This window comes from Chelmon rostratus, chromosome 12 (assembly GCF_017976325.1).
Source record: "Chelmon rostratus isolate fCheRos1 chromosome 12, fCheRos1.pri, whole genome shotgun sequence".
Taxonomy (NCBI): Eukaryota; Metazoa; Chordata; class Actinopteri; order Chaetodontiformes; family Chaetodontidae; genus Chelmon; species Chelmon rostratus.
The window spans coordinates 25,319,842-25,344,882 of NC_055669.1; the positions used below are offsets into that span (position 1 = coordinate 25,319,842).

Here is a 25,041-nt window from a genome sequence, read left to right on the forward strand (position 1 = left end):
AATCAAGCAGAGGGAGAGAGCAGTGTCTGGGTGTGTGGACATAAAATCCCTGTTTTTTGTTGTATTCCTGAGTATCTGTTTATTGCTTCTTTCTTTGAGCACTTCAGTGTTTTTTTTTAGCAACAGCAAAATGTATTTGCAAGAGTTTTCCAGTCTGCGGCAGCTAAAGCCCGATTAACGTCTTCATGGTTCTGTTAACTCGAAGCACTTAGAGAAAGACTGTTGTCTTTGTCAAACATTGAACAGTTTGAATTCATTAACACTAATCTCTTTAAACAGATATGTGCATACGTGTGCAGAATCTGTCTGCAGGGTCTGTTTGAGTAGCACTGACCAATCGTGTTTGAGCGAGCTTTGTTGCATGCAGGTAAACAGACGGTGTGAAGAGCAAATGCAGTGAATTTTTTTATTTATCTGCATTCATAACGGCATATCTGTTTATAAAGACTAGCCATCAGGAAGTGACTGATCGTTTTCTCAGGACTCGGTGTTGCATTATAAGCTCTGCTTGATGCAATCAGAGACCTTGCAACACCAAAAGCTAATTATGAGCTTGTTTCATGTGCTCTTTAGTTAAGTAATGTCTTTCAGATGGCGCCCTGCTGAAGAACAGCTCCGGCTCGTCCTGTAAACTGAGGTCAAAGAGGTCCCCCTTTCAGACGATAAAGACAAAAACAGCTTTTGTATTAATGACGTTATGAAAGAGGACGTAGCTCAACGCTGCCACAACACTGACAAACTGATTACATAATCCTCTTTGTTCTCAAATTCCTTTCAACCAGTTAAAGGACTTTTGATTTCACTTTTTGGTGTGATTTGACACCTTTTGTGGTTATAGTTTGAAGCTGGTCCTTATGTCAGATGCACATTCAATTTTCACACTATTCAAGGATTTAACATGAACGTTCTGCAGTGTAACATGACATGACTAATCTTAAAGGATAAGCTTGTTGATGGATTTTTCTTATCGTCAATAAATCCCATGAAAAAATCCAAACTAATTAACTAATAGTAAACGTATCTAGTAACAAGTTCTGAGCCTGATAGATCACTCCATTAAAACTCTGGCTGCCATGTTCCTTCATCACCACAGACACACACACCGTAGTTTATTCTGACCAGTTCCACACACACCGTCCTGCTGCCACAAAGAGCACCAAATGTAGATTCATCCACCGCTGAAAATAGTCCCCAACAAATGTGATATTTAACCTTATTTGAGTAATCTCTGACTAAAAACGAGAGTGAGCAGCTGTTGAATGAAACTGTTTTTACATCCTCAGTAGGAACCAATGCCACAGACAAGGTCGCGCCTTATTAACTTACTTCTTAAATTTATGATGTGGGTCTCAAAGAAAATCTCAAAATCTCTCTGTGCCGAGTTTGCATTTGGGTCCTTGCGGGTATTTGCGAGTTCAGAGCGTAGAAAACAAATATCAAATCAATCCAACAGTAATCTGGAAGTGGAAACTGAACTCACTATGTTGATCATTGCTGCCAGGAAGTTGATGAGGATTGAGACGAAGACGATGACGTTTCGCGCTGCATAAGTCTCGTTGATCCAGCAGCAGGCTTTGCGCAGGACCAGAGGCAGACACTTGTAGTCCTCTGCCGTCGTAACTAGGACCAGACAGGAATGGAGGACGATGAGGACCGAGAACTGGATCACCATGGTTACCATCCTGCAGAGACATATGGAATGATAAAATAATAATAATAATACTGTCAGCTGTGAAATAATAATGATCATACTACCGCTGCTGGCTCAGGCCTTTCTCAACACATCACAGCACCAGCTTAAAAACTTTTATTTATTTTATTTATTTCACATTCTTATGACAAATAGATATAGATAATATCCTATAATTACAGATCTCCCATATTATAAATAATACTTTCCTCACAGAAAGTTTTTTGCAATTCACATTTAAGTCAATGACACTTGTAGGATCAGGCAAAAATGGCAGTGTTAATTTTTCCTAAAATGTGTTTCGACTGATGAAAGAAAGAAGAAGAGTTGAAACGGCGTGGAGGAACTCTTATAAATGTGAAAATATCTTGCAGCTATCAATCAGTACTGTCCACCATGTTGACAGTCTGTCGTCTTTTACCTGGCGGAGGGAAGCAGGCTTTGGATGGTGGTGATGAAGATGAGCACGATGAAGGCGCACACCAGGTTGGACTTGAACACCTCGTCCCTCATCTGGGAGTACTGCACAGTGAAAGGGAGAAGAAGAGGAGAGAGAAAAGAGGAAGAGGAGGTGAGGGGGGAGATGGAGAAACAAGCTTTCAGACTGACGGAGAAGCCTGGACGCCAGCAAACACACCAACGCACCGACACGGACGCATGCAATGGTTCAACCACAAGCGTTAGAGAGAGACAAGAGCCGGTGGGTTAGCTGTGGGGTCCTGGGGAAGGTGCAAAGCTGATAAGCACAATGCTAATGTTAGCTATTAGCTGCTAGCTGAGTCAGAGACACAAACAGAGAGCTAGAAAATAAAAAAATAAGCTAACTGCGAGGCTAAAATGGGGCAGGACTGGATTTTTTCAGGAAATTAACTATAAAGTCTTTAAATGCCCTCCAATGCTAGCGCTAACGACTCAACACACAGTTAAATATCGGAGCAACAACAGCTAATTGGTAGTTTAAGCTTCTGATGCCTTTTCTCTTGCGTCGCTCCACTGATTTTACCTTCAAAACAACGTTAGCACAGCTGTTGTGTTGTTAACTGAGCAAAAGAAAATATGAGCTAGCTAATTTTCATCGGTTGTACCCGGCCAGGTGGTAGAGAACTTGTTCAGCATTTTGGAAAATTGCTTCAGAGGAATCAGATGAGATGATTGAAATCTATCTCATGTTTGTGCAGTGTGAATTGAGCTGGGAACTGGAAGCAATTAGCTTAGCTTAGCATACCACAACTTGTGGACTTTTGGGGGTAGGGTGATGGGTGGGGTGACATATCTTCCAAAATGTTGAAGATTTGAGATGCTCACAAAATAAAATAACTTTTCTTATAAAGTAAGCTTTACTTAGTTGAGCTGGCTCTGGTTGTACTGAGGTATATCTGGTGTTTGAGAACGTCGACATTAGCATCTCCTGAAACAAGCCCTGCGCTAGTCTAAGACTCTAGACCGATGAGTCACCAATCTGGACCGGCAGCCTGACTTGTCTCAGTCTCAAACTTTCCACCCCGTGACCCCCGCTGCCCCGTCCTCGCTCTGTCTCTTTCTCAAAGGGTGCTGGGAAATTAGCAAGAGGATGCTTCACGTTTCGTCACAACTTTGGCAAAAAAAATGAGGGAGGCCAACAGCAAATCACTGCACATTTACTGAAGAGGTTCAGAGGTCAACCAAAAAAATAAGGCTCTTGGAAAAGTTTTGAAGATGGCGGCAGGACTGAAAGGGACACATAGATGTGAGGGGGAGAAAAGGGCCAATATGGAGGTCAACTTAAAGGTTTAAGATGAGCGTATTCATGGAACAAAAAATGGAAAGAAAGGGGACAAAAAGCTGCAGAAGTGCATTGCATTTACCAGAGAAAAATTCAGATACATGTTCTTCTAATTATGACCTAACATCTCATGATTACAAGATAACTACCTGTGGATTATCAGCATTAAGCACTCAGTCAAAACACTGCTATGCTTTACTTGGTGTCAGCAGCTGAAAGCAAAAAGTTCAGCTGTAAACAAACCCAATAATAACAAATATCAAACCAAAGAGGTAATAAAGCAAATTAACCCCTTAAAGATCTAGTTTTCCACTTTTATTTCCATTAAGTGGCTTTGTCTTATTCATCACTCTGATGAAGCTCTTCATGTGTTTACACTGAGTGAAACAGTCAATTTAAAATAAAGTTCTGTGGGTTTGACCAATGTTTGGCGTCACAGGATGAGTTTGGAATTGAAGTCGATGTCGTCATCATCCCGTCTTTCACCGTTAGACTGTGGTCCTGTTTCTTATCTACCCTCTTATCTTGTTTTCCTTTATAATCGATGTACCTCAGCTGCAACAATGCAATCACGATCAAAAATGTGCTCCAGTTTTTAAGTTTAAAAATGCAGGTCTAGTAATTTAGCTTGTAACTAGAGTAACTATAGTAACTAACTCAAGTATCTAGCTAAAAAAAAAAAAGGTCTCTAACGATGAAATATAAAGTCATAATTATGGGATATGTAAGCTGCAGATTTGTTTCTTTAGTGAATGCAATGTGCTTCTGTAAAAAGAAAAAAAGAAAAGTTGAGCAAGTCAACTTTTTCCACAAGACTGTAAAAGGGTAACGGGACCATGGCATGGACTTTGGCTCATGAGTAAACTGAAGGGGGTTCTGCAGCCTCCCAAACCGAATCAGCATCGTCAGACATCAATCTTTTCACCCGCTGACTGCTCGATGCTCGTCGAAGCAAGAATCAAAGCAGATTTTCTAAATTTCAGAATCAAACATGAGTCGTGGTTACGTTGGTTAAAGGTTTGGGCTCAATGTTGGCAGTAACTCAATTAAAACGATTAATGTCATTCAAAAGAGTCAGTATTTACTGTAGAGATCAGGTTCACTGTGTTTATTCATGCACATTAGAGGAGTCTGAAGTGTGCCTGCTGATGATTAACCCTTTATTACCACCAAGTTAAAAAAATGAATATTTAAAATAATATATTTAAATATTATAAACTGAAGAACTGTATGTATATACACTGTGTATAGTATTTCTATTAATGCCATGCTTGACTTTGAGAGCTCTAGTTTGACTGTTTTCAGAGCTGGTTGGATGGAAACTAAGAAAAAATCTCCTTTAAACCGAGTAAGCTCTTTTCAGTTTGAATGACACATTACAAATAAACAAGTATAACAATAGTATAACATTTGCAGGTAAATTATTCAATTTATTCATTTTGTCTTGATCTCATAATTTAATTTCACATTTCAATTATAAAAATATTTAAATTCAGCCGTCTTTAAATTAAAATGGAAAATGTGAAGTTAATGTAAAAGCCTTAAAAGATTATTTTAATTTAAAGTTATTTTTAAAAACATGTAATGGAAAATGTAAACATTTTAAAATTTAGCATTTTTTTTTCAATTCCATTTAACTATAATTTATAATTTAAAGCACAAAACAGTAACAGAATTATTAACTGGCACATTTATTGACCCTTGTTTTTTGCTCTGAATTTATTAGCACAACATCTAAATGCAAATTCAATTCATAGTAGTCGCTACTGGCTGCAATTAAAAACTGTGAGTCCATATTTATTCTGGTGGCACGCTTCAGACTCCATACACTGGGACACCAAATACTGAGCACAAAGAAAACCCTGGACCAGTATCTGTATATATTTTTTCCCATAAATCCACATCATCCCTCGATTACGCCGTTAAGGTTTGCCCCGTGTTACAGTGACTCATGTAAATACAGTAAAATAAAAAGTGCTTTTTTCTCTGCGGTACCACAGCAGTGTCTCGTGTGCCTTTAGCTTACTCATGATAGGAAAAAAAAAGTCGTTGTTCCTTGTTTTGCTTCTGAAAATCTTCATCTAAGAATAGATGTGAGGAGGGAGAGAGAAAGAAAAAAAAACAGTTATCTGTCTAAAACCCCAGCTACCTTCTCTTCCAGGCTGGAGTCTTTAAACATCAGTGAGAAAGGCTTGATATGCTCTCTTCTCAACTTATCGCCACTCCGTAAGTCGATGGCGCTCTCTATTCGCTTGTTAATTTCCTCAGGACCAGAGTGGACATGCAAAGCTTGTGCGAGATGGTTTGGAAGCAGATTTATCGAATTTCTCGTTAGGGCAGCCAGAGTCTAGGGGGAAAGCACATGCACATAGAATGAACCTGCTTGTCCCCCTTTTGTTTCATTCAAGTTAAAAATGAAAAAGAAGAACAGACACACAGTTACGTTCATTACAGGCACAAAAGAAAGAGAAAATTAAGGAAAAGGAAGAAAAGGGAAGACCAAAATGCAACGTTCAAAATCAGACAGCTCAGAGCAAGTCATGCATCTCTCATTCACTCGCAGCGCGCTCGCTTTGCACTGATGTTAGTGGTGATCAGGCACACATCGATTGGACAGGGGAAGGACTGAGGAGGCAGACACGCAGAGCAGGTGAAAATGAAAAGTTTAGCGCATGAAATGCAGGACAGGAGACACGGAGCTCAGCTGCAAAATGTCAGGACGGACACACCAAATGCACAAAATTAAGAAGACGATCACATTTTCATGGACTGGATCCTCAAAAAAAAAAAAAAAAAAAAACAGTTTAACCTCCGAAATGTTTGAACAAACTCTTCAAATACATTATGTCCTCAAGCAGCCATTAAAATGTGGGCTAATGTTGTAAAGGATAATTGAATGGCACGAGGTTCTTCAGTTTAAAAGGGTCTCCTCAGGTTTTAATTTACCACTTGATCACTTCCTGTCCCTCCTGGCCTTCCTTCTGTCTGAAGGCTCTAACCTTCCACAACTCTCTTTTAATCCACACTGATGCTTTTGCAGTTGTACTTCATCAACTGCAAATCGTGCTTTAGTTATCTATAGCGACAATTATTCGAAGGCTTTTGCTTTCTATGAAAATAACTTTTCCTCCAACGCATCCAGCATCGTTCGTTATTATCACCGGGATCGTTCACGTTTACTCAGTTAACAGCTCAACCCTCAATTTCATCAGATTTTCTTCACATTTAATTTAACAGCACAAAAGCTGAAACAAAAATTCTGTTGGGAAAGTAACAAATCATTTATTTATTTGTAGTCTAAATATATTTTAATTGGCAAATAAAATACCCGCCATGTACAGAACCTCTTTGAGGCTTTCTAAGCCCTCACAATGCAGAGTTCATGATGTTACTGCCCTCAGCAGAACGGTGCACTGCAGACTAATAATAATTAATGCTAACAATCTGACATCTTGAGTTGTTTGTTTGGTGGCATATTATGTCTCTTAGTGCAATAAAGGAATAAAGGATTTATAATGGAAGAAGCCACCAAAGTCACATTAAAGGACACTTTAGGTTGTTCTTTTCTCTTTTATGTTTTAATTACGTCAACGCAGAAGATGAAACTGAGTCAGTGTCAGAGTGCCATGAAGGCGACACGAAAGAAGGTTTCTAAAAAGGTGACTACCTGCTGTCATGACGCCTGTTTTATGTTGAAGATTCTCCTTTTGTGTTATCATAGTCTGTTTTTGTCACGTCCTGTTTTATTTTGAAGGTTCAAGTTATGTTTCTTTGTTTGCTTTACTTCCTGTGTTTTCCCGCCCTTGTGATTGTCTAATCGTTTTCACCTGTGTGTTATTAGTTGTCCTCTCTTGTCTATTTAAGTCTGTGTCTTCCCCCCAGTCTTTGTCAGGTCGTTGGCTACGTTACCCGCCACTGCCTGAAAAACCCTTGTCTTTGCCATTTGCCCGTTAGGAAGTGTATTCCTCTGTGTTGTCTTTGTTCATGTCCAGGCCATGTTTCATGAAAGTGTTTGTCCAGTGTCATTTGGTGTTGTCTGCGTTAGCCTTGCTGTTTGAGAATCCATGCCATAGTCCCACAGTGAGTGTTTTTCACTCTTCGTTACATGTGAGTGTTTCCTCGGTTTGTCTTTCTTCTTGCTTTTGCTGCATTCTTGCAAATGTTTGTCCTGCGTCTTTTGTATAGTCCATGTTCCCTAGCCTTGCCACAGTTCCTGTTAGTCTGTTTCTTGTCTTGTCTTTGTCATTAGCCACGCCACAGTCCATGTAAGTGTAATTCTAAAGCTGTCATTGTCAAGCCACGTTCCATGTGTTTGTTCAATGTGTCCCTGTCTTATGCCCATTTACCCTAGTGATTGTTTCATCACAGTTCCCAGAGTTGTGGTTTTTGGTTTTTAATTTTGTTAATTCGAACCAGCGCCCCCTTGTGTCTGCATCTGGGTTCAACCCATAGTTCCCTTAAATCCCCACCTCCCTGACGTCTGCTGCTTATGTGATGATGTTAGAACTTGAAATCATCCAACCTCTCTAACAGATCCTGGTTCAATCAGAATTCTACTCTCCTGTCCGTCCTGGTGGACACGTCACACTCGTTCAAAAGAAGCACTTGAGCTAAAAGGGATGAAGGTCATGCGTGAGCAGTAATTTTCTCAGAGCCATTGACATCAGCTCTCCAGCATTAACTGCGAGCTAAAGCAGCCGCACGGCAACTTTGGACAAATTACCCTTTCAAGTGTCTGAGCCCTATAGAGCCGGCAGCCATTAATGTGAATATGAGAGAAATGTGTGATGTCTCTCGCCACTTCCGGCCAATCAAATGCCTCGCCTCGTCTCACTTAATCCAACACGTTCACAAATGGGATCCAGCATACTGCGATCATTAAAAGTTCATTTACAGACATTAAAAGAATTGATATTCTCAGAGAAATCTTGATTAGGCTTGATTTTTTTTTTTACCTGCCAGGACCATCCTGACTATCACCGACCTTCATCACAGGCAGGTTTCAGTCTCAGCAGAGCTACCTGGACATTATGAATGACTGCATTTCAGTGCCTCTGCAGCATTTATCAGCGTTGGAACGATTCTCACACACTGAGACCTTCGATACGAAGTCAAACGACCCACTCCATCGCTTCATCCAGTACGACAATTTGGTTTGTTTTTTTGAAGCAACTTGTTTCAGTAACTTTCATGACACCGAACTATGAAGAAAAAGCAAAAAACGATGAGGAAATTAAAACACTTTGACAAGGAAGTTTAACTCAGCAGATCCCAGTAAATGGGATGTCAGCAGAATAAAATACAGAATCAGGAAAAAAGTCCTGCCTGCCTAAATATGAAGAACTTTACCGAATGTGTCTCTGCCAGAATAGAGTATTAACTGAAAGTAAACGGGCCGTTTTTGTTCTCAGCACACAGTGGAGATGAGGGAGATGGAGCTGAACTGACGCTGAACCTGGACTCAACAAAGCCTCTGTTGCATATGAATGAAAATGTGTGGCCTGTGTGTCAAATCATTAACATGTCTGCATCAGCCAGGAGCCTCATCATAATGAAGACAAGTGGACGGCGTGAGCAAACGCTGTGTTCCAGGGCCAATTCATGGTGATGACACGATTATCATGATCTCAGACACAGCGTCATCATGAGCGAGTGGAACACGGTGCATGCAGCTGAGATCTGCAACCTGAACGAAGCCTCGTGAGACGTTTAAATTCAGTTCGGGTTCATTTTAATGTCCACGCAGTGTGGACGGGGTTTGGACATTAAAGTGTCCCATACACAAGCTAGCATAAGCTAACTGTGTGTGAAGCATATGAAAGGCAAAAGGAGAACTTTTAAGGGTTGAGAAATAGAGAAAGAAATAGACATCAGCCTTCAGGTTTTGAACTTCAGTTCAGGTCGATGTAGAAATGTCTCTGGACAGACACGGCTGACACTGATAAATCAGACCAAGTCAGGCTTAGACTTTAAGGAATCAGGCTCACTGGACTGGGGCCATGATGCACTGGGACATGTAACAAATCCATTCAGGTGTGCTCAAGCTGTAATCTGCTGCAAAAGTGCAGTTTGAGAACATGCTTATTCATTGTTTGATGAGAAGATTGACACCACTCTCACGTCTGTTATCGTTGAATATGAAGATGGAGCCTGGAGACGCTAGCTTAGCTTAGCATAACTCTGACATCAGAGGGAAACAGCTAGCCTGGTGTTTTCCGACAAGTTGAGCTTGAGCCATAATGAAACAGACTCGGTCAGGATGAGGTAAATACTCCAGGCGCCTGCAGTAAATGAAGCATTAATAAAAAAAAAAGTGATTATTCTGAAATCCTTCTTAGTTTTTTTTTATGTCTTACTCACTTTTTCACAAACTGTAAAACATCTGCTGCACTCCAGGTGTACACATGCAGCACAGACTCCCCCATCAGTATCAGCGGATGGATATTCTTTAAGTTTCTGGATTCAAACATGAACTCTGAGCTTCAAAGATTTCCCCCACAGATTCCACTGTAGGTAGCTCCAAAGCTTCCTCACTGTGGCAGATGTCACATACTCGATGAAACTACACGCTTTCTTCATCTAACAAAATATTCAAACCCAAGACAGCATTTTTTACAGACACTCTGTGCACTTTACACGTCTGCAGCGTGAGAAAACTCCATCATCTCCACGCTGTCTGAAAATAAAAGCTCGGCTGCGGAACATGCTTTTGTACTCGGCCCTCTTTTGGGACCAGCAGGGTCCGACATGGATCACAGGAAAGAGGCACGACTCTATATCGGAAAGGTGAATCTAATACTTCATAAGGTCAGTAAGATCCCTGTCCTCAGCCATGCTCTCATGACACAAGTACTCAGAGGGGACGGTTGTTATGAGCCGCGCTGCCATGATTGTTTTTGGCGTCATTTTCCCCGAGGAAGCACGCAGCCTAAAGGGCACGTGCTTCCATCTCGACATTTCCCTTCTTCAAACCGGCCGGCGTGATGTTGCCCAGAGCAGTCGGCTGTATGGGGGGAGCAATATGCGGCTACATGTTATCCTACATATAAATAACAGGACGTGTTCGTCTCTTGGAAATGCCAACACATGATGCCAGGAAAAGGGCAAGTGGAAGTTGGGTCGGCGGTAAGATCGGACAGTGTGAACAAAGATTTCCATGTGCTGGAGCTCTCACATGTCTGGTAGTGTGACAGAATAAGTCTGCTGTAGAGCCAGAGAGTAACAGAGGGACTTATGTGGAGAAGGTGTTCTTCCAAGGATTGCAAGCAGGCTGTTATGTCAACCACAAACAGGCTTCAGGCAAATGGAGGATCTGGACCCACACTGGAGTACGAAGTGAAATAACTCCTGGACAGATTGCTGTGAAACGCTGGCTCATGTAGCACCAGCAGGTTTGTTGACGGGACATCCCTAAAACTAAAGGCCGAGTTCTCATCAGCCTCAGCTGTTAAACATTACCGCACTGATGTCTCTTATTTTGTTACTGCAGCGTGCAGACGTCAACTGATCCTGGTTTTCCTCTACGCTCCTCTTCAGCTGTGTCCCGAACATTTCTAATTCTGAACCAAACAACGAAAATGCAACGTGCATGAAATAAAGAAGAGGTTACGAAAGAAGATCTGGCAATGTGTCATTAACAGCACGTTACCGTTAAATGTCAACATGCTAAGTTCCAGCAGTTGCTCACAGGCTGACTGTACCGTAGCTGTGCTGACATGCTAACTTGCATGGTCATTGCAGCATTCAGAGCAATGCAAAGATGCAGCTAAGGCTCTTCATGTGGGAGGTGTCCTAACATGGCCCTGCGCTTAAAAACATGACCATTCTTCTAGCGCCAACCGCAGGTCAAACTTTACGTTTTTCGCCTCACTAAAATTAAAGATTTAAGAACAGCAAGGTTGTCTCAGTTTTACATCAATCTGACAGCTGTTTTCTGATGTTTGAAACAAGCGTCTGCAGCATGAACTCAGGATTCTCTATTCTCCAATACAAGCTGAGGCTTATGTTAAAATAACAGTAGCAAAACCAGCTTCTGTTTGACTTAACATGACGAACAAACTGTAACATTCATGTTGTTTCCTGTTTTATTTTTGTAACTCCACCTCTTGTGTCATTCCAGTTTCCTGTGTTTTCCTGCCTCTCATCAACCCCACCTGAGGCCACTTACTTACCTGCCCCTGATTAACCTCCCTCCCGTCCCTGTGTGTATATACCTCCATCAGTTCCACATGTCTCTGCCAGATTGTCTTTGTTCCCAGTGATTTCACCTCTACTTTGCTGCATTTGGCTCCCAGTGTTGGTTGGATTTCCCTGCCATAGATTTTGAAGAGTTTTGCCTTTTTCCTGTCTGTTTTGTTTGCCTTAGTGGACTCCTTGTGTTTGTTTTTTTTTTGGAACAAAGTAAAGACAGTGTTTTTTGTTTGAACCTCAATCTGCCTCCTGTGTTTTTCTCTGCATCTGGGTCTGAGCTCACCAGGGCCGTTACAATGACCTAATGATGACCTAATCTATGACTCTGATCGACTCTGTTCAACTTATCAGCAGAAATGCAGCACAAAGAAACCAGAACAAATCATTTAATAATGTTGCCTTCATGCTCTCTGTTGTACTCGTGCTAAATAACAGTGAGCTGCTGCTGTAACACAGAATACAGCTTCAGTTTAATCCAACGGGGCCAAATTGAGCAGTAACTAAACATCCGTGCAGCAGCTTCGTTTTTATTTGATGACTAAAATGAAGGAGAAGGTTTCAGCTGGATGTGATTTGAGGACTGGAGCTGAACTGGACCTGAAGGCAGAGAGAATATGTTTGTCATTATTTACTTAAACAGCATTGTCACTTAGCGTTGTAGCCTTCGTTATGACCCGGCTTCAGGGTGAACTATGGAGGCTTCAGAGGAATCAGGGTGGAGCGTCCAGATCGCCTCAGACCACCGAGCCACCTTAAATCATTTTCAGCATTCGGTGGATTTTCTTCAGCAGGCAGCGAAGCAAACATCTGAAAAACCAGCACTGACGCAGACCGACAGCAGAAAAGAAACGGGGAAATGAACCCATTTCTTTTTGGCCCTGATTTCACAGTGGAGAGTCACTGAGTAACTGGGGCTTCTGAGGAAATACACAACCTCCTTTGAGGTGAAAGCACTGTGACAGTGCAGTGCATCATGGGAGCCAGCAGGCACACAGTGAAGCATGAAAGAGGTAAAGACAGAGCCACTCAGCCGGTGCAGGGAGCCTGCACAGAGCTGGGAGTCTGATTTCAGGGCTGGAGCTCGTCGTCCAGGACTCACAAGTCTTTCCTCCTGATAAGTCTTCTGGGTTTGATAATGGCCATCAGTCCTGATGCAGCAATAACGAAAACGCGCTGATGGACAGGATATGATGTCACTTATGCGACAGCCATCAGCGTACTTCACAGTAAAAACAAGATGACTGACAGAGGACGATTAACCACGGGCGCTAAATGCTGTTTTTCTGGCAGTTATCAGCACGGAGCTGTTACCTGGTTACAGGTGTTTCATGGAGCTGCATGTAAAGGGGATGAATCATCGGTCATCACTCTCGGTCGCATGTCTTCAAACAGCTGTTTGCAGCTAATGCGTGTTCCCATTGTCAGTGTGTGACTGTATTTATGTCTGCAGGTCCACCTCCTGCACTGTCACATCATTCAATCACCAGCGCTGACTATTTTTAGTGAGCTTGTGTAAGTTTAAATATGGAGATGACGCAGAAAATTTATCCAGTTTCTATTTATGGATAACCAATAGAGAAGCAAACATGCTAAAATTCCTGCAGCCTGTCATGTGTGAGGTTTTTCCTGCTTTTCTCTGTTTTATAGACTAAATGATTGCATCGATCGAATCAACAGATGAATCCATTATGAAAATAATGGTTGGTTGCAGCGTCAGTCATTTCACGGATCACCCAATCAGATGTGACGTGTTGTGGATCTTCACAGTTCATTCCCATGAGGGGTATAATGTGCTGATTGGTGAGCTTTAGAGGTGCTGGTAGGTGAGCTAGGCTAGTTAGCTAGCGTTTTTTTGTTGTTTTTTTTTTAGCATGTGAAATGTGATGGTGTGTGTGTGTTTGGCCTGGCTGATTGATCAGGAAGCTTCTACTTATTCCTGCAAGTATGAATGTTGGGTTTCACACACTCCTGCACAACCGAACAAAGATGAAAAACATGCTCTCATTTCCTGCAATTCACTCTTCTTCCTCTCTGTCTGACTAACACACACACACACACACACGCACACACACCCTAATATTCTACCTTGTCCTAAATCCAGTGATGCTGAAAACTGAATCAGACCAACAGGAAGGCAGGACGGGGACCCGGAGGACAGAAAACCACTGGAGAGGGAGAAGCTCGGCTCCGGGCGGAGCCGAGCGACGACATAAAAGTCACTTTAAAACTCTTCTGAGCAGCCTTTGATATGCAAAGAGCCGCACGTTGAAATGACCCGGCAGCTTCTCATTGTGCCAGAAACAAAGCAGCGGCACTTTTCAGAAATAACGTTCCTCTGAATCCAAACGTGCGGTTACATCAAGCATTTTAAGCTCCTCATGCTGTGTACACACAGGAGGTGATGCAGGGTTCACCGTGAGGAGGGGAAGCTGTGGCACGTTCGTCACAAGCTCAGACTCAAGCCAAATTTCACAGCGTGCAGGGGGGCTGGGGAACACAGCTTTACATTGCAACCACTGGAGTGACATGACAGGATATTAATTGTTTAAAATCTGGTGATTAATTCATAGTCCTGAAATGAATTTCTATAAATAAAATAAAATAAAAAAAATTATTTTGTGGACAAAATAAGCGAGATGAAAAACATCACTCTGGGCTCTGGGAACTGGAAATAACTTTATAATATTATATACAATAAATAATTAACAAATGTTTGATTAACCTGAGGACTGTGTGAGGACTGTGAAAGGTTGCATGAATGTAACAAGAAATATTACGTATTTATAGATTAGACTCGCCTCTACAGGAGGAAGTGGACCTACAGTTAATATATTGTCAAATAAATGAATAATTTGATGCTCAAAGATATGACAAGTAGAGTTAATGACAAAAAACAACAAAGAACACAAATCTGTTTACGACCTTTTCGGCATTAAAGACAGAAACAGAGCAAAGTTTAATGGGAAATGATTTGCACGGTGCCTGTAAGCTTTATGCTAAGTTTTCATGTTTTATTGTGTCTTTCTTAGAAAAAGCCACTTAAATCTCAAAGAGAACAGAAAAAAAAGCGGGGGTGAGTCTTATTTATAGGCATCCTATCAGAACGGACAGTCTCCTGTCAAAACATGCTCATAAATGTGTTTTGGAACTGTAATGCTGTGATTATAACACAGCGAGTACACATTTCTGAGTGTGTTCAGTCACCTGTGGGTTGTAACCTGCTGCTGGTCTCTACTGCAGGCAGCCAGCCCCGGACCTGCACTCTTTGACTATGAAGCCACGCTGCTGCAGCGCTGCAGCATGTGGTTTAACATCATCCTGCTGGAATACGCAGGGATGTCCCTGAAAAAGACGTCGTCTGGGTGGCAGCATCTGCTGCTCCAGAACCTGTTCGCACCTTTCAGGGTTAACGGCGCCTTCACGGATGTTCAGGTTACCTGTGGGCACTAACACAGTCCAGACCATCACAGATGCTGGCTGTTGGACTCGCTCCATCCTCGCTGTGAACCACTGAGCCTTTCAATCATGATACTCTCACCTGTTACCAATCAGCCTGTTCACCTGTGGAATGATCCAAACAGGTGTTTTTGGAGCGTTCCACATCTTTCCCAGTCTTTAGTTGCTCCTGTCCCAACTTGTTTGAAACATGTTGCTGCATCAGATTCAGAATAAGCAGATATTCACACAAATTAATGAAGCTGATGAGGTCAGACATTAAATATAGTGACTTTGTGCTGTTTTCAGTTGAGTTTATGTCAAAACGAACGCGCTCACATTCTCTTTTAGAAAAGTTTTACACAGCATCCCAGCTGTGCTCATACAGAAGCATTCTGACCAGACGTCACAAAGCGCTTCACTATAAGAAACACAACTAAGACATTAAATACAGATAAACTGTTGCTTCACACCATACAACATCAGAAAGATCAGGTGTCAGTGTAAACCAATCAGCTCCTTATACTGACACTGGACATGTCTCGCCTCTGACAGGACTGCCAGCCTGCACAGTAAAACTCCAAAACACTGCAGCACTTCTGGTCTTCGTCCAGCCAAAAACTGCTCATGTTGCTTCACTTTCATAGCTCTCAACTGGCTCCCTGCTGCTGCTCACAGTAGCAGACAGTGTCTGGTCAAAAGGCCCACTTAAGTTTCTGAATGAGTTCACAAAGAAAAAAAGGCTCTGGCTCAAGGCTTTCCTTCACACTGTTCCATCAGCAATAAGCTGCAGAAACGAGTACGCCATCCAATTCTTAACAGCATGTGGGAAGTAATGCAAAAATAGACAATGTTGTAATGTTTTCAGGACTAACTGAGATAATAAATTCAGAGCAGAAACTATTAGCTGATTAAAGATAGATTAAAAGTCACTTTTCAAGGAAGAATGCCAAAAAGTCTGTGTTTTGTGCTGCTCGTCCCTGTCGTTCAGTTTAGAAAATTTAATGTCTTTGGATTTTGGACTGTTGGTTGAAATAAAAAAGCAATTCAAAGACGACGCTTTTTTAAATTAAATTGGACGAAAGAGCAAGTTGAATCAATGATGGTAAAATTCAGTATCATCTGCATATCAGTGATAAGGATACCTTTAAAACTCACTATCTCACCAAGGGAACACATGTTCAAGTCATACAAGGAGGCAGTGTTGTGCATGAATGTGCATTCGTTTAATGTGCTGTTCAATGTTTTTGAACTGAATGTATCTCTTTGCAACTAATGAACGGAAACATGAGCTTCATTAACTCCGGCGAGAGTAAAGGACGCCATGTTTACGGCACCTGGCACTAGAACACACTGTCAGAGTCTGCAGCCTCGGCAGCTCATTTCAGGAAATAGTAGAAGAAAATGTGAACTAGTTCATTCTTTGGGACTGCGAACTATGGCTGTGAACAAGTTTATGTTAATGTTTGTGAACTGAACTTTGAACTTGCTCCGGTGAACTGTGAACTAGCACAACATTGCAAGAATGAACTTCGGGGACCACAAGTCAAAGCTGCAGAGGTGGACACGGTGTTAGCGCTGTCTGCACGCCGGCTTATCAACGCTTTTAACTTTCACTCCCGGGTCAACGTCAGGACCTGCAGGCCGATCGCAAATGCTTTGGGATGTTTGAGTCTCCACTTTGCAGCGCTCACAGCTGTCGATCCAAAACTTTCTCTAAAATCGAGCGTCTCAGCCAACATGATGCCTCCGGGGGCTGATTTGTTGTCATGGGCGGACGGGAAGGCAGACAAATGAAGAAGGGATGAAGAGGACGTTTGAATGGGCCACACAATCAGAAGCTCGTCATCCTCACAAACAGGCAGGCTGACACACGCGTTGCCACGGTAACACAATCTCCCCGCACAAAGCCGTCCACTCATTCCCAGGAAAACAAAAAAAAGACAAAACAACTAACAAACAGGCGGACAACTGAGAAGGTCCATGCACTGCAAAAAACGTCCATCTTAAGAAACCAGCCTGCAGTGAGGCTTAAAGTCTTATTTTCAGCAAACACAGTCTCCACAAAATGTGCCTTTATTATTATTATTATTATTTTACTTGTTTCTAATTTGTCACAGAGTTTGACAAACAGTTAAAAAATCCTGTTTTCTACCTACAAAATGTTATTTTTTCTGTTTGAATAAAAACAATAGTTTAAGCCTCACCCCCAGAGAGAGTTTGCTGTTAAGATCGATGTTTTTTCACAGTGTGATAAAGAGCACAACATGACCTGAACTACGAGCAGCGGCGGGACTTACGTTCTGCTTCCCCACGATGTTGTCAAAGGGAAGCTCGGGGCTCCAGGACGCCTCGTTGAAGGTGGCGCTGCTGGCCCGGCGGTCGGCCGAGCTGGCCGCCTCCTTCATGATGTCCTCCGGCAGGGTGAGCAGACTCTCCTCCGGCTGCTTGATGAGGTACGTCTCAATGTTGTGGCGACGGAGGAAGTCGTTGCGGTCCTTCCCGTGGCCCTCCTCCACCTCGTAGTCGCCGTTCAAGCAGTCCAATGCGGCTTTGGAGATGTGGATCCTCCTGGAAGAGTCCCGTTAAATGTATTGTCACATTTGTTTTTAAATCCTGCTTTAAGGCTGCGCTACAGGATTTTTCTGGCCACTAGGGGGCAGTAGAACTCCACAACAACAGAGTGACACACCGCTCTGACACATTTACATACGGTTGACATGTCCGGAAACAGCTGCATATTTACACACACAGCAAACACAGAGCAGCAGCATCTTTCCATTGGTCATGAATGTACGTCCTGTATTAACTTTCCAACAGCTGAGGAAAAATATCTGACTCTTTAACTGCTCGATGTTCGGCTTTCTTCACCAGCTCGTCTCTAACTCTGAGTCTGTCTGCCGGTTGGTGCTGAGCAGGTGGTGTACAGAGATGAAAACACCTGCTGCTGCTGGAAACACTGAGTCTGAAACAGACAGGAAATGCTCAATAAAACCAAAAAAAAAGCTTCACAGAGCTGCAGTTTAAAAAAAGAGAAAAAAAAAATGAATAAATGATTGACAGAGAATTAAAAACAAACATAACCATCTTGAAGGGGGGCGGGGTTAAAGCTTCTGATAAATCCAATGTGACAAGATCAGTAATAATGACTGTAGGTCGTCTAAATCCCATCAAGTCCACCACAGACCTGGATCCACATGTGTCTCAGACTGCAATTCCCCGACATAACCAGCAGGAAGACCACTCAGGGCAAGTCTAAACTTTGCTTAGAGTCAAAGTACGACTGCTTATATGTGGTTTTCTTCAGATAAAAACTGACCTGAAGTCAGTCTTATAAATGAGGGCCACAACATCAACAACTGTGACTGAGTGCCACTAAGCTCGCAGGTCAGGTCTGGTATGTTCCAGCCCTCTCATGAGTGAGATGAAATCCCACATCATCAGACATTCAGAGACCTGCTGTCTGTGGCTCAGAGACACTGAAGCGGTGGCTTCATCCATCTGTGTTATGTAACTGAGTTCAGTAAGGACCACAGGTCTGGGTTCCTGCGTGGCCCGAGAACAGATGCTGGCAGGATATTTCAAAGCAGCAGTTCAAGAACTAATCCCACCCCGAGTCTCAAAACAGAATAGGAGCAGAGAGTGAAACTGCAGATATAATTTGGCAGAAAAACAAAAAAAATGACGGCAAAATGTCCCATTAGAGTGTATTTAACTGCCGACAAGTTAATTTCCTTCCACACATGTCAAACTTGACATGACCTCACTAAACATGACCGTATTAAAGTTTACCGGTTCTTGGTTGGACTATAAAAAGTGCACTTCTGTACAAGAGACACATGATACCAGTGGCGTGCACAGAGGGGGGGGGGGGGCAGGGGGGCGACTGCCCCCCCTTGTGGCCCAATTGTTGAAAAACGCGTGCTAAAGTGCCACCTGGGAGCCAAAACGCGCATTAAAGTGCCCTCTTGGGTGCCAAAATGCATGCTAAAGTGAAGTCCTTTTCGTCCCTGCCCTTCAAAAAGTCTGTGCACGCCACTGCATGATACATTAAAAGATTCAGGCAGACTTCAAACCCAGGGAACAAAACCGGCTTCAATACTGGGAAACACACAACCAAAATTAAACAAAAAAAAACAACAAAAAGCATCACATAATCACATAATCACATCGCAGTGACACAAAAAAACTCTCACAGATCTAAAACTAAATCCAAACAGTCATTTATAAAACACATGTTGATTTAAAACAGTTTTTGTCACCAGGAGCGTCTCCATAGCGACAACATCTGTGGTTCAGTTCTGGCCTCACACCTCTGCTGAATGTAATTTGACTTTCTCTCTCAGCGTGTTTCCCGTCTGTCTCCACTACAATCAAATTAAAGGCAAAGTGCCCCACAGGAAAATAAACAGGTAAATCCTTCGGGTTTCCTCACCCTGGGATCCCTCCAGACTCCAGCTTGTTGGCGATGTCCACGTCCCAGGACCAGACGTCGAACTGCCACTTCCTGAGTCCCAGCACACCACACAGCACAGAGCCCGAGTGGATCCCGATGCGCATGTCGATGTCGTGTTTCGTACGTGATCTCACGTATCTGGAAGAAACAGCGAGACGAGGAGTTCAGGTTTTAAATTTTCACCTTCATCACGAGCATTTCCAGGTTAACGCCTGGAACAAGAAGAGTGAAGCGCCGAGCGTACGATGAAGAGCCTCTATGCTTCACTATGACTGACAATTTATAATAAACGAGTATTTTATAATAAAAAGTAACGTATGTAATGTATGAAGGTGAAAATAAATATTTAATGATCAATATGTTATATTTTAGTATAATCTAAAAAGTGTGTACATACAGTTTTGTGGTCTTGAGTGACAGAAGTTAATCTAAAATATTCCAGGAGTCATTTTGGGCCACTGTGGACAAAACAGTGTCTGTGCACATTAATTCAGCACATGAATATACATGAAACTGACCTTTGGCGGGCAGACGATAACGCTGACTGACAAACACTGTTCATAAATTCACCAAGAAATGAACACCATGCGCTTCACGCGCATCAGTGAGCCCGAAACGGAGGTGAACAACATGCTCGGCGCACTTTTCACACCCGTTAATATATTTGTTTCTCATTTCATACTTTATTATTCCTGAACACGATAAAAGCAGGACAAACTGGGGCTGATAAAACTCTGTGAAGAGCAGACAGGGCTGTCACGCCCGTCCCTGCCTCGCGGTCTCATTTCATGCTTCATAACAGCGGTGATGAATGTGAGGTGAAAGGCATCCTGGGAGTTCGTGACAGGTGCTTAAAGCCAGTCGACTGCTGGACGACACCCGGGGCTGGAAATCAACTCAAACAAACTGCAGTTAGTCATGACGATCGTGACGACGATGTGATACTTTATTGACTCTGCAGGGAAGTTCTGCACCTCCCCGTGGAGGTCAGAGGTCAGCACCTCAGCTTCTATTGCCACATGTCAGGATAGCTTAGATAAGGGCATCAGTCAGTATTTAGAATTGAGCAATTTGATGGAAACCAGTTAAATCGCTTTTTGGAGGGAGCTCTGTGCGACGCACTCTTTTCCACAACACGCCTCATGTTGATGCCTAACCAGGACTTCAGTGATTAGCTTGCAGGAATGAAAATGTGTGCGTTTCAAACCATCAGAATGCAGCACGCTACGAGTCAGAAGTAAATGGACTGCATTTATGCAGCTCAAAGCCCTTTACGACACATCCCACATTCACCCAAATCAGGATCAATATTTCGCTCCGGGACACTTCACCATGCAGGCTGGAGGAGCCGGGGGAGGGAACCAGCGACCTTCTGATCGGAGGACGACCCCCTCTACATCTGAAACTCACGCTGGAAAGATCACTCATTAGAAACTTTGTCAATACAGATTGATCGGCCACACACGACCATGAAAAGAGACGCAGTGTGTGACGGCCATGCTAGCAGCTCTGTGAGGCTGTGTTTTCAGCTAAATGCTAAATGCTAACATCAGCGTGCTAACATGCTCATAATGACAATGATGACATGCTGTTAGCATTGCTACGCAAGTATAACGTTATGCAGGTATAATGTTCACCATGTTCAGCATCTTCGTTTAGCTTAGTTTAGCTTAGCTTAGTTGCTCATTAGCATGTAACACAAAGTACAGCTGAGGGTGGTAGAACCGATATTTGACCTGATGATGGTGCATCAAAAGTTAAAGGATCATCAAATAATTCAACCTGTGGGACATGTGGATCTCATATTTCATGTCAGTCCATTAAATACTTGTTGAGATGCAGTCAAAGTGATCGACCGACCAGCGGAGCAACCATCAACAGGCCGCTCTAGCATGGCGAAACATTAAAACAACGTGATGCATTTTCCCTCCAAAGCTGCACTCAGAACCATGCTGGGTTCTTCATTATTGTTGTTGTTGTTGTTTAATCCGTGTCGTAGTGAAAATCTCTGAAAAACAAACTCGATGAGCCTTGAACACTCAGTGCTGCATGTCTCACCTGCTCTGTGCTCATGTTTGACCTCAAGGATTTTCACAGGAACGTTGCATCTTGATGTGCATTAATGGCGCTGATAAATGAGGCACCTCTTTGTTTTGGTGTTTTTGTGCAGCTGTAATTGGCGCACCTCTTGTAAACACGAGCATCATCATCAAAAGAATGAAAATTTGATGATGAATAAGGAGTACATCTAGTAAATTCCAGTTATTAAATTGGTACAAAGGCAGCCATTAACCTGCCTGAATAAACACAAATAAGTGTCACACAAGTGTAGAAATAATTACATAGAAACAAGCTGCAGATGATTCAATCGCTCAGTAAAGTTCTATCTTATAACAGCAAACCTCTGGAAAGTGATGGATTATTACTCAAAGCAGCCACTCTGGATTTTATTTCATCGTCTCGGCAGCAGCGACACACCGACGCTGCAGCGCAGAGTGTCGTCTGCAGGCAGGAACCATATTGACTTAATAACACGCGGCAGAAACCTCACAGTTTCTCCCTCGCTAATCCCTCGTTTTCCTGCAAACATCAGTCCTCCTCTTCTCCCTCGGTGTCGCGCTCAAGGCCAAAATGTTACAGGGACGAGGAAGATAATCAAAATGAAAATGCCTGAAGCTTTAAAAGCACAAACTCCAGAATCTGCGAGCATTTTCAGGAGTAACCGCAGAGCGACTGTGTGTTATAAGTGAGTGATTGGAGACTATTTCTGCTGCATACCTCAATTTTACACGAACTGAGGATTAAACAGTCAGTGATGTGTCGCAATTCACGAGCTTAAGAGATCTGCAAATCCCTGTTGTGTAATTTTAAAAAATGATACCATCGCTGGAAATATGTTTTCTCCTCTCTCAGTTCTGCATGGATGTGTGATACGGTTGAGCCTCGTGATTGCATGCATTATTTGTTACTGACGCTCTGTACAAACACAGCCAGGGGCTAATTCTCACAAATGCAAATACTGCTTTCAGATCACAGAGCTGGCGCAGCGAGTGCTGTGAGAAATGAGATAAAAGAAATGTGTAGATAACAGCACTGCCGTCCAACACCGCGAGGTAAAAGAGGTTTATTTTTTTTAAGTCGATTCCTTTAAAGATGCAGGGAAATGCAGAGGTGTCCCGCTTCTCTGATTCAACGTGCAACAGTTGAAGCGAGGGTTCAATGCTACTGCGTGTGTGATTGTGTGCTTCAAAAATAGATAAACTGCAAACCAAAAAGCAAAGTTGTACCGTGTCTCATGCACTGAGTGAGTGAGGAGTGATGGTTAGACACATTCAAGTGAAGTACAAGTACTTCCAAACTGTACTTAAAGCTGTGTGAAGCCTCTGAAACTGTTTCTAGTCACAAATTTTCGGATCATTGTTCAGGTCAGAAAAAAAAGGATTAAATTAATTTTACAGTTTTTCTCAGATCAGAATGAAAACTTCTCAGCACTCTTAGTTCAACCTCCACAACATTTAGTCATTTGAGCAGATCATAGCAGTAATTTCTCCTCCTCTGAAGCTATTACAAATGTTTTTGGACATGTTTCAGCTGCTTTCATACAACTCTCTGCTGTTTTAAACGTTATCATTTGCTGATGTCACATCAGTCAAAATGAACTACACTCATGGATGCTGAATAGTCGTTCCCAATAAAACTAATAGTCCTCATTTTATTGTTGAGTCATCACATACAAAATTGTTGAACTAGTTATCAAATTCTGAAGCAAATTTGAACCTTTCTTTATCATTTTTTCCTGGAAATGTCTCCTAAATAGAACAATTATGAGTCCAGACACACAGAACGTCTGGATGTGCCAGAATGATTTACCTTTGTTCAGTTACAATATGAGCTGTTATATTGTTCACTTTGTGCACAGCTCTACCAAAAGAGTGTTTCTTATGTTTGTTCTAAATAAGTGACTGCAGGGTATTTTTCTTTTGCACGATGTTGTAGAACTGCAAAGCACATATACAGTAAAAATATGAAACGTCTTGTACTCACTGACTCCTCTAACTACAGCAATGTGTAACTGTACTGTTGTTTTCAGTGGTTGTACAGGTAGTGTACAGTGCTGTCTGAGCATTTTCAGGTAGTGTCACTGAGTTCTGACCGTTTCTGGAAAACATTGAGAGAATAAACTGTCATAATGAAAACATGACGAAGCCATTTGACTGTCTTGTTCATACACGATGGTGTCAAGACTTCTCATTTTGATGACACTGGCAGTTTCATTGACATAAATACTTGCTTTGAGGGATGGACTATCCATTTTTTAGCAAGTGATGTGCTTTTGCAGGTTAGCCACCAGGTTTTGCAGTTTGCACTAATTGTTTTGAGAAGTGCACTAACTGTAAGAGTGATGTGAGAAAAGCACCAAAGCGATTGAAAAGAGAAAAACTGTAAAATGCAGTGCTTTGGCTCTGATGTAGCCGCCTGTCTCTGTCTGCAGCCTCACTCAGGGTCCCGCCCACAGCACTTTCTGATTGGTTACATGTCCCAAGTAATAGCCTGTCAACACTGAACGCTTCTGTGGCACAGACAGACGAGACTGGGGCTGTGTGTGGAGGGGGGGGGGCAGCAGATGTTGCTGAAATTGCAAAAAAACGTCATGATGTTTCTTGTTTCGATGATGACAAGCATGCCCAGTCGTCCCAGTCACACCAGTGAAAATGCCTGGAGTCACAGCCGGCAGAAGTTCACTCAGCAGCAGCAGGAAAACGGCGTGTTTCTCAGTGTGATGGTTGAATTCTGAAATAAATCCGCAGCTCATATGCGTGCAGATCACTAGTGTGACTGAAACTTACTCACGGAGACTTACGCTATATCTCTGATGTCCATCACAAATAATCTTCTACAAATCTGCTTAGACTTTACAGAAAAGACACTCCTCATCACATTTTTCTAGTTTTTTTCAGTTTCAGAGTAATCCACTGATAGACATCTGTACATCCACGACTACACTGCACACAGGAAGTGCTAAAATGGTGTCACCATGCTCTGATGTAAACACACTGCGGGGGAGGACAGTACCTGATGGTTTTGATCATGCTGAGGCCCATCTCCACACAGCAGTGGGCGTGGTCCTGTCTGGGCTCAGGTAGGCCAGACACGCAGTAGTAACAGTCTCCCAGGATCTTTATTCGTAGACAGTGGTGCTCCTGCAACAACCAACCGCACCAGTTTACAGCAGCAAGTACTAAAATACACAACATACAGTAAATTCATTCAGTCAACCTCACAACAGAAGAACTCAAATAATAAAATTTAGCATGTGATCTAAACAGGAATGCAGAGAAAAATAAGTGTAAAATAAATAGAATAAATAAAGCAGTGGCAATAACTTCCATGTGAGGTTGGTTCTGCATTAACGTGCTGACTGCCGCCGAGCGTGACGGTCAACCTAATGTCCTAATAACACTCCTACAGAGTGAACGCTCTATCAGTTATTGACTCTGTTGTTTTAAA

General features: G+C 42.5%; 1 protein-coding gene across 1 annotated transcript in view; it reads right to left on the reverse strand.

Moving 5' to 3' along the window:
* The window catches only part of adcy8 (adenylate cyclase 8 (brain)), an 82,045-nt gene that overhangs the window by 19,091 nt on the left and 37,913 nt on the right, over nucleotides 1-25,041 (reverse strand). Inside the window, exons 5-10 of the mRNA XM_041948587.1 lie at nucleotides 24,607-24,734; nucleotides 19,513-19,671; nucleotides 17,378-17,648; nucleotides 5,602-5,799; nucleotides 2,112-2,212; nucleotides 1,481-1,682 (exon numbers count right to left, since the gene is read on the reverse strand). Coding sequence (XP_041804521.1) covers nucleotides 1,481-1,682; nucleotides 2,112-2,212; nucleotides 5,602-5,799; nucleotides 17,378-17,648; nucleotides 19,513-19,671; nucleotides 24,607-24,734 — 1,059 coding nt within the window. The remainder of the gene's footprint in view (nucleotides 1-1,480; nucleotides 1,683-2,111; nucleotides 2,213-5,601; nucleotides 5,800-17,377; nucleotides 17,649-19,512; nucleotides 19,672-24,606; nucleotides 24,735-25,041) is intronic.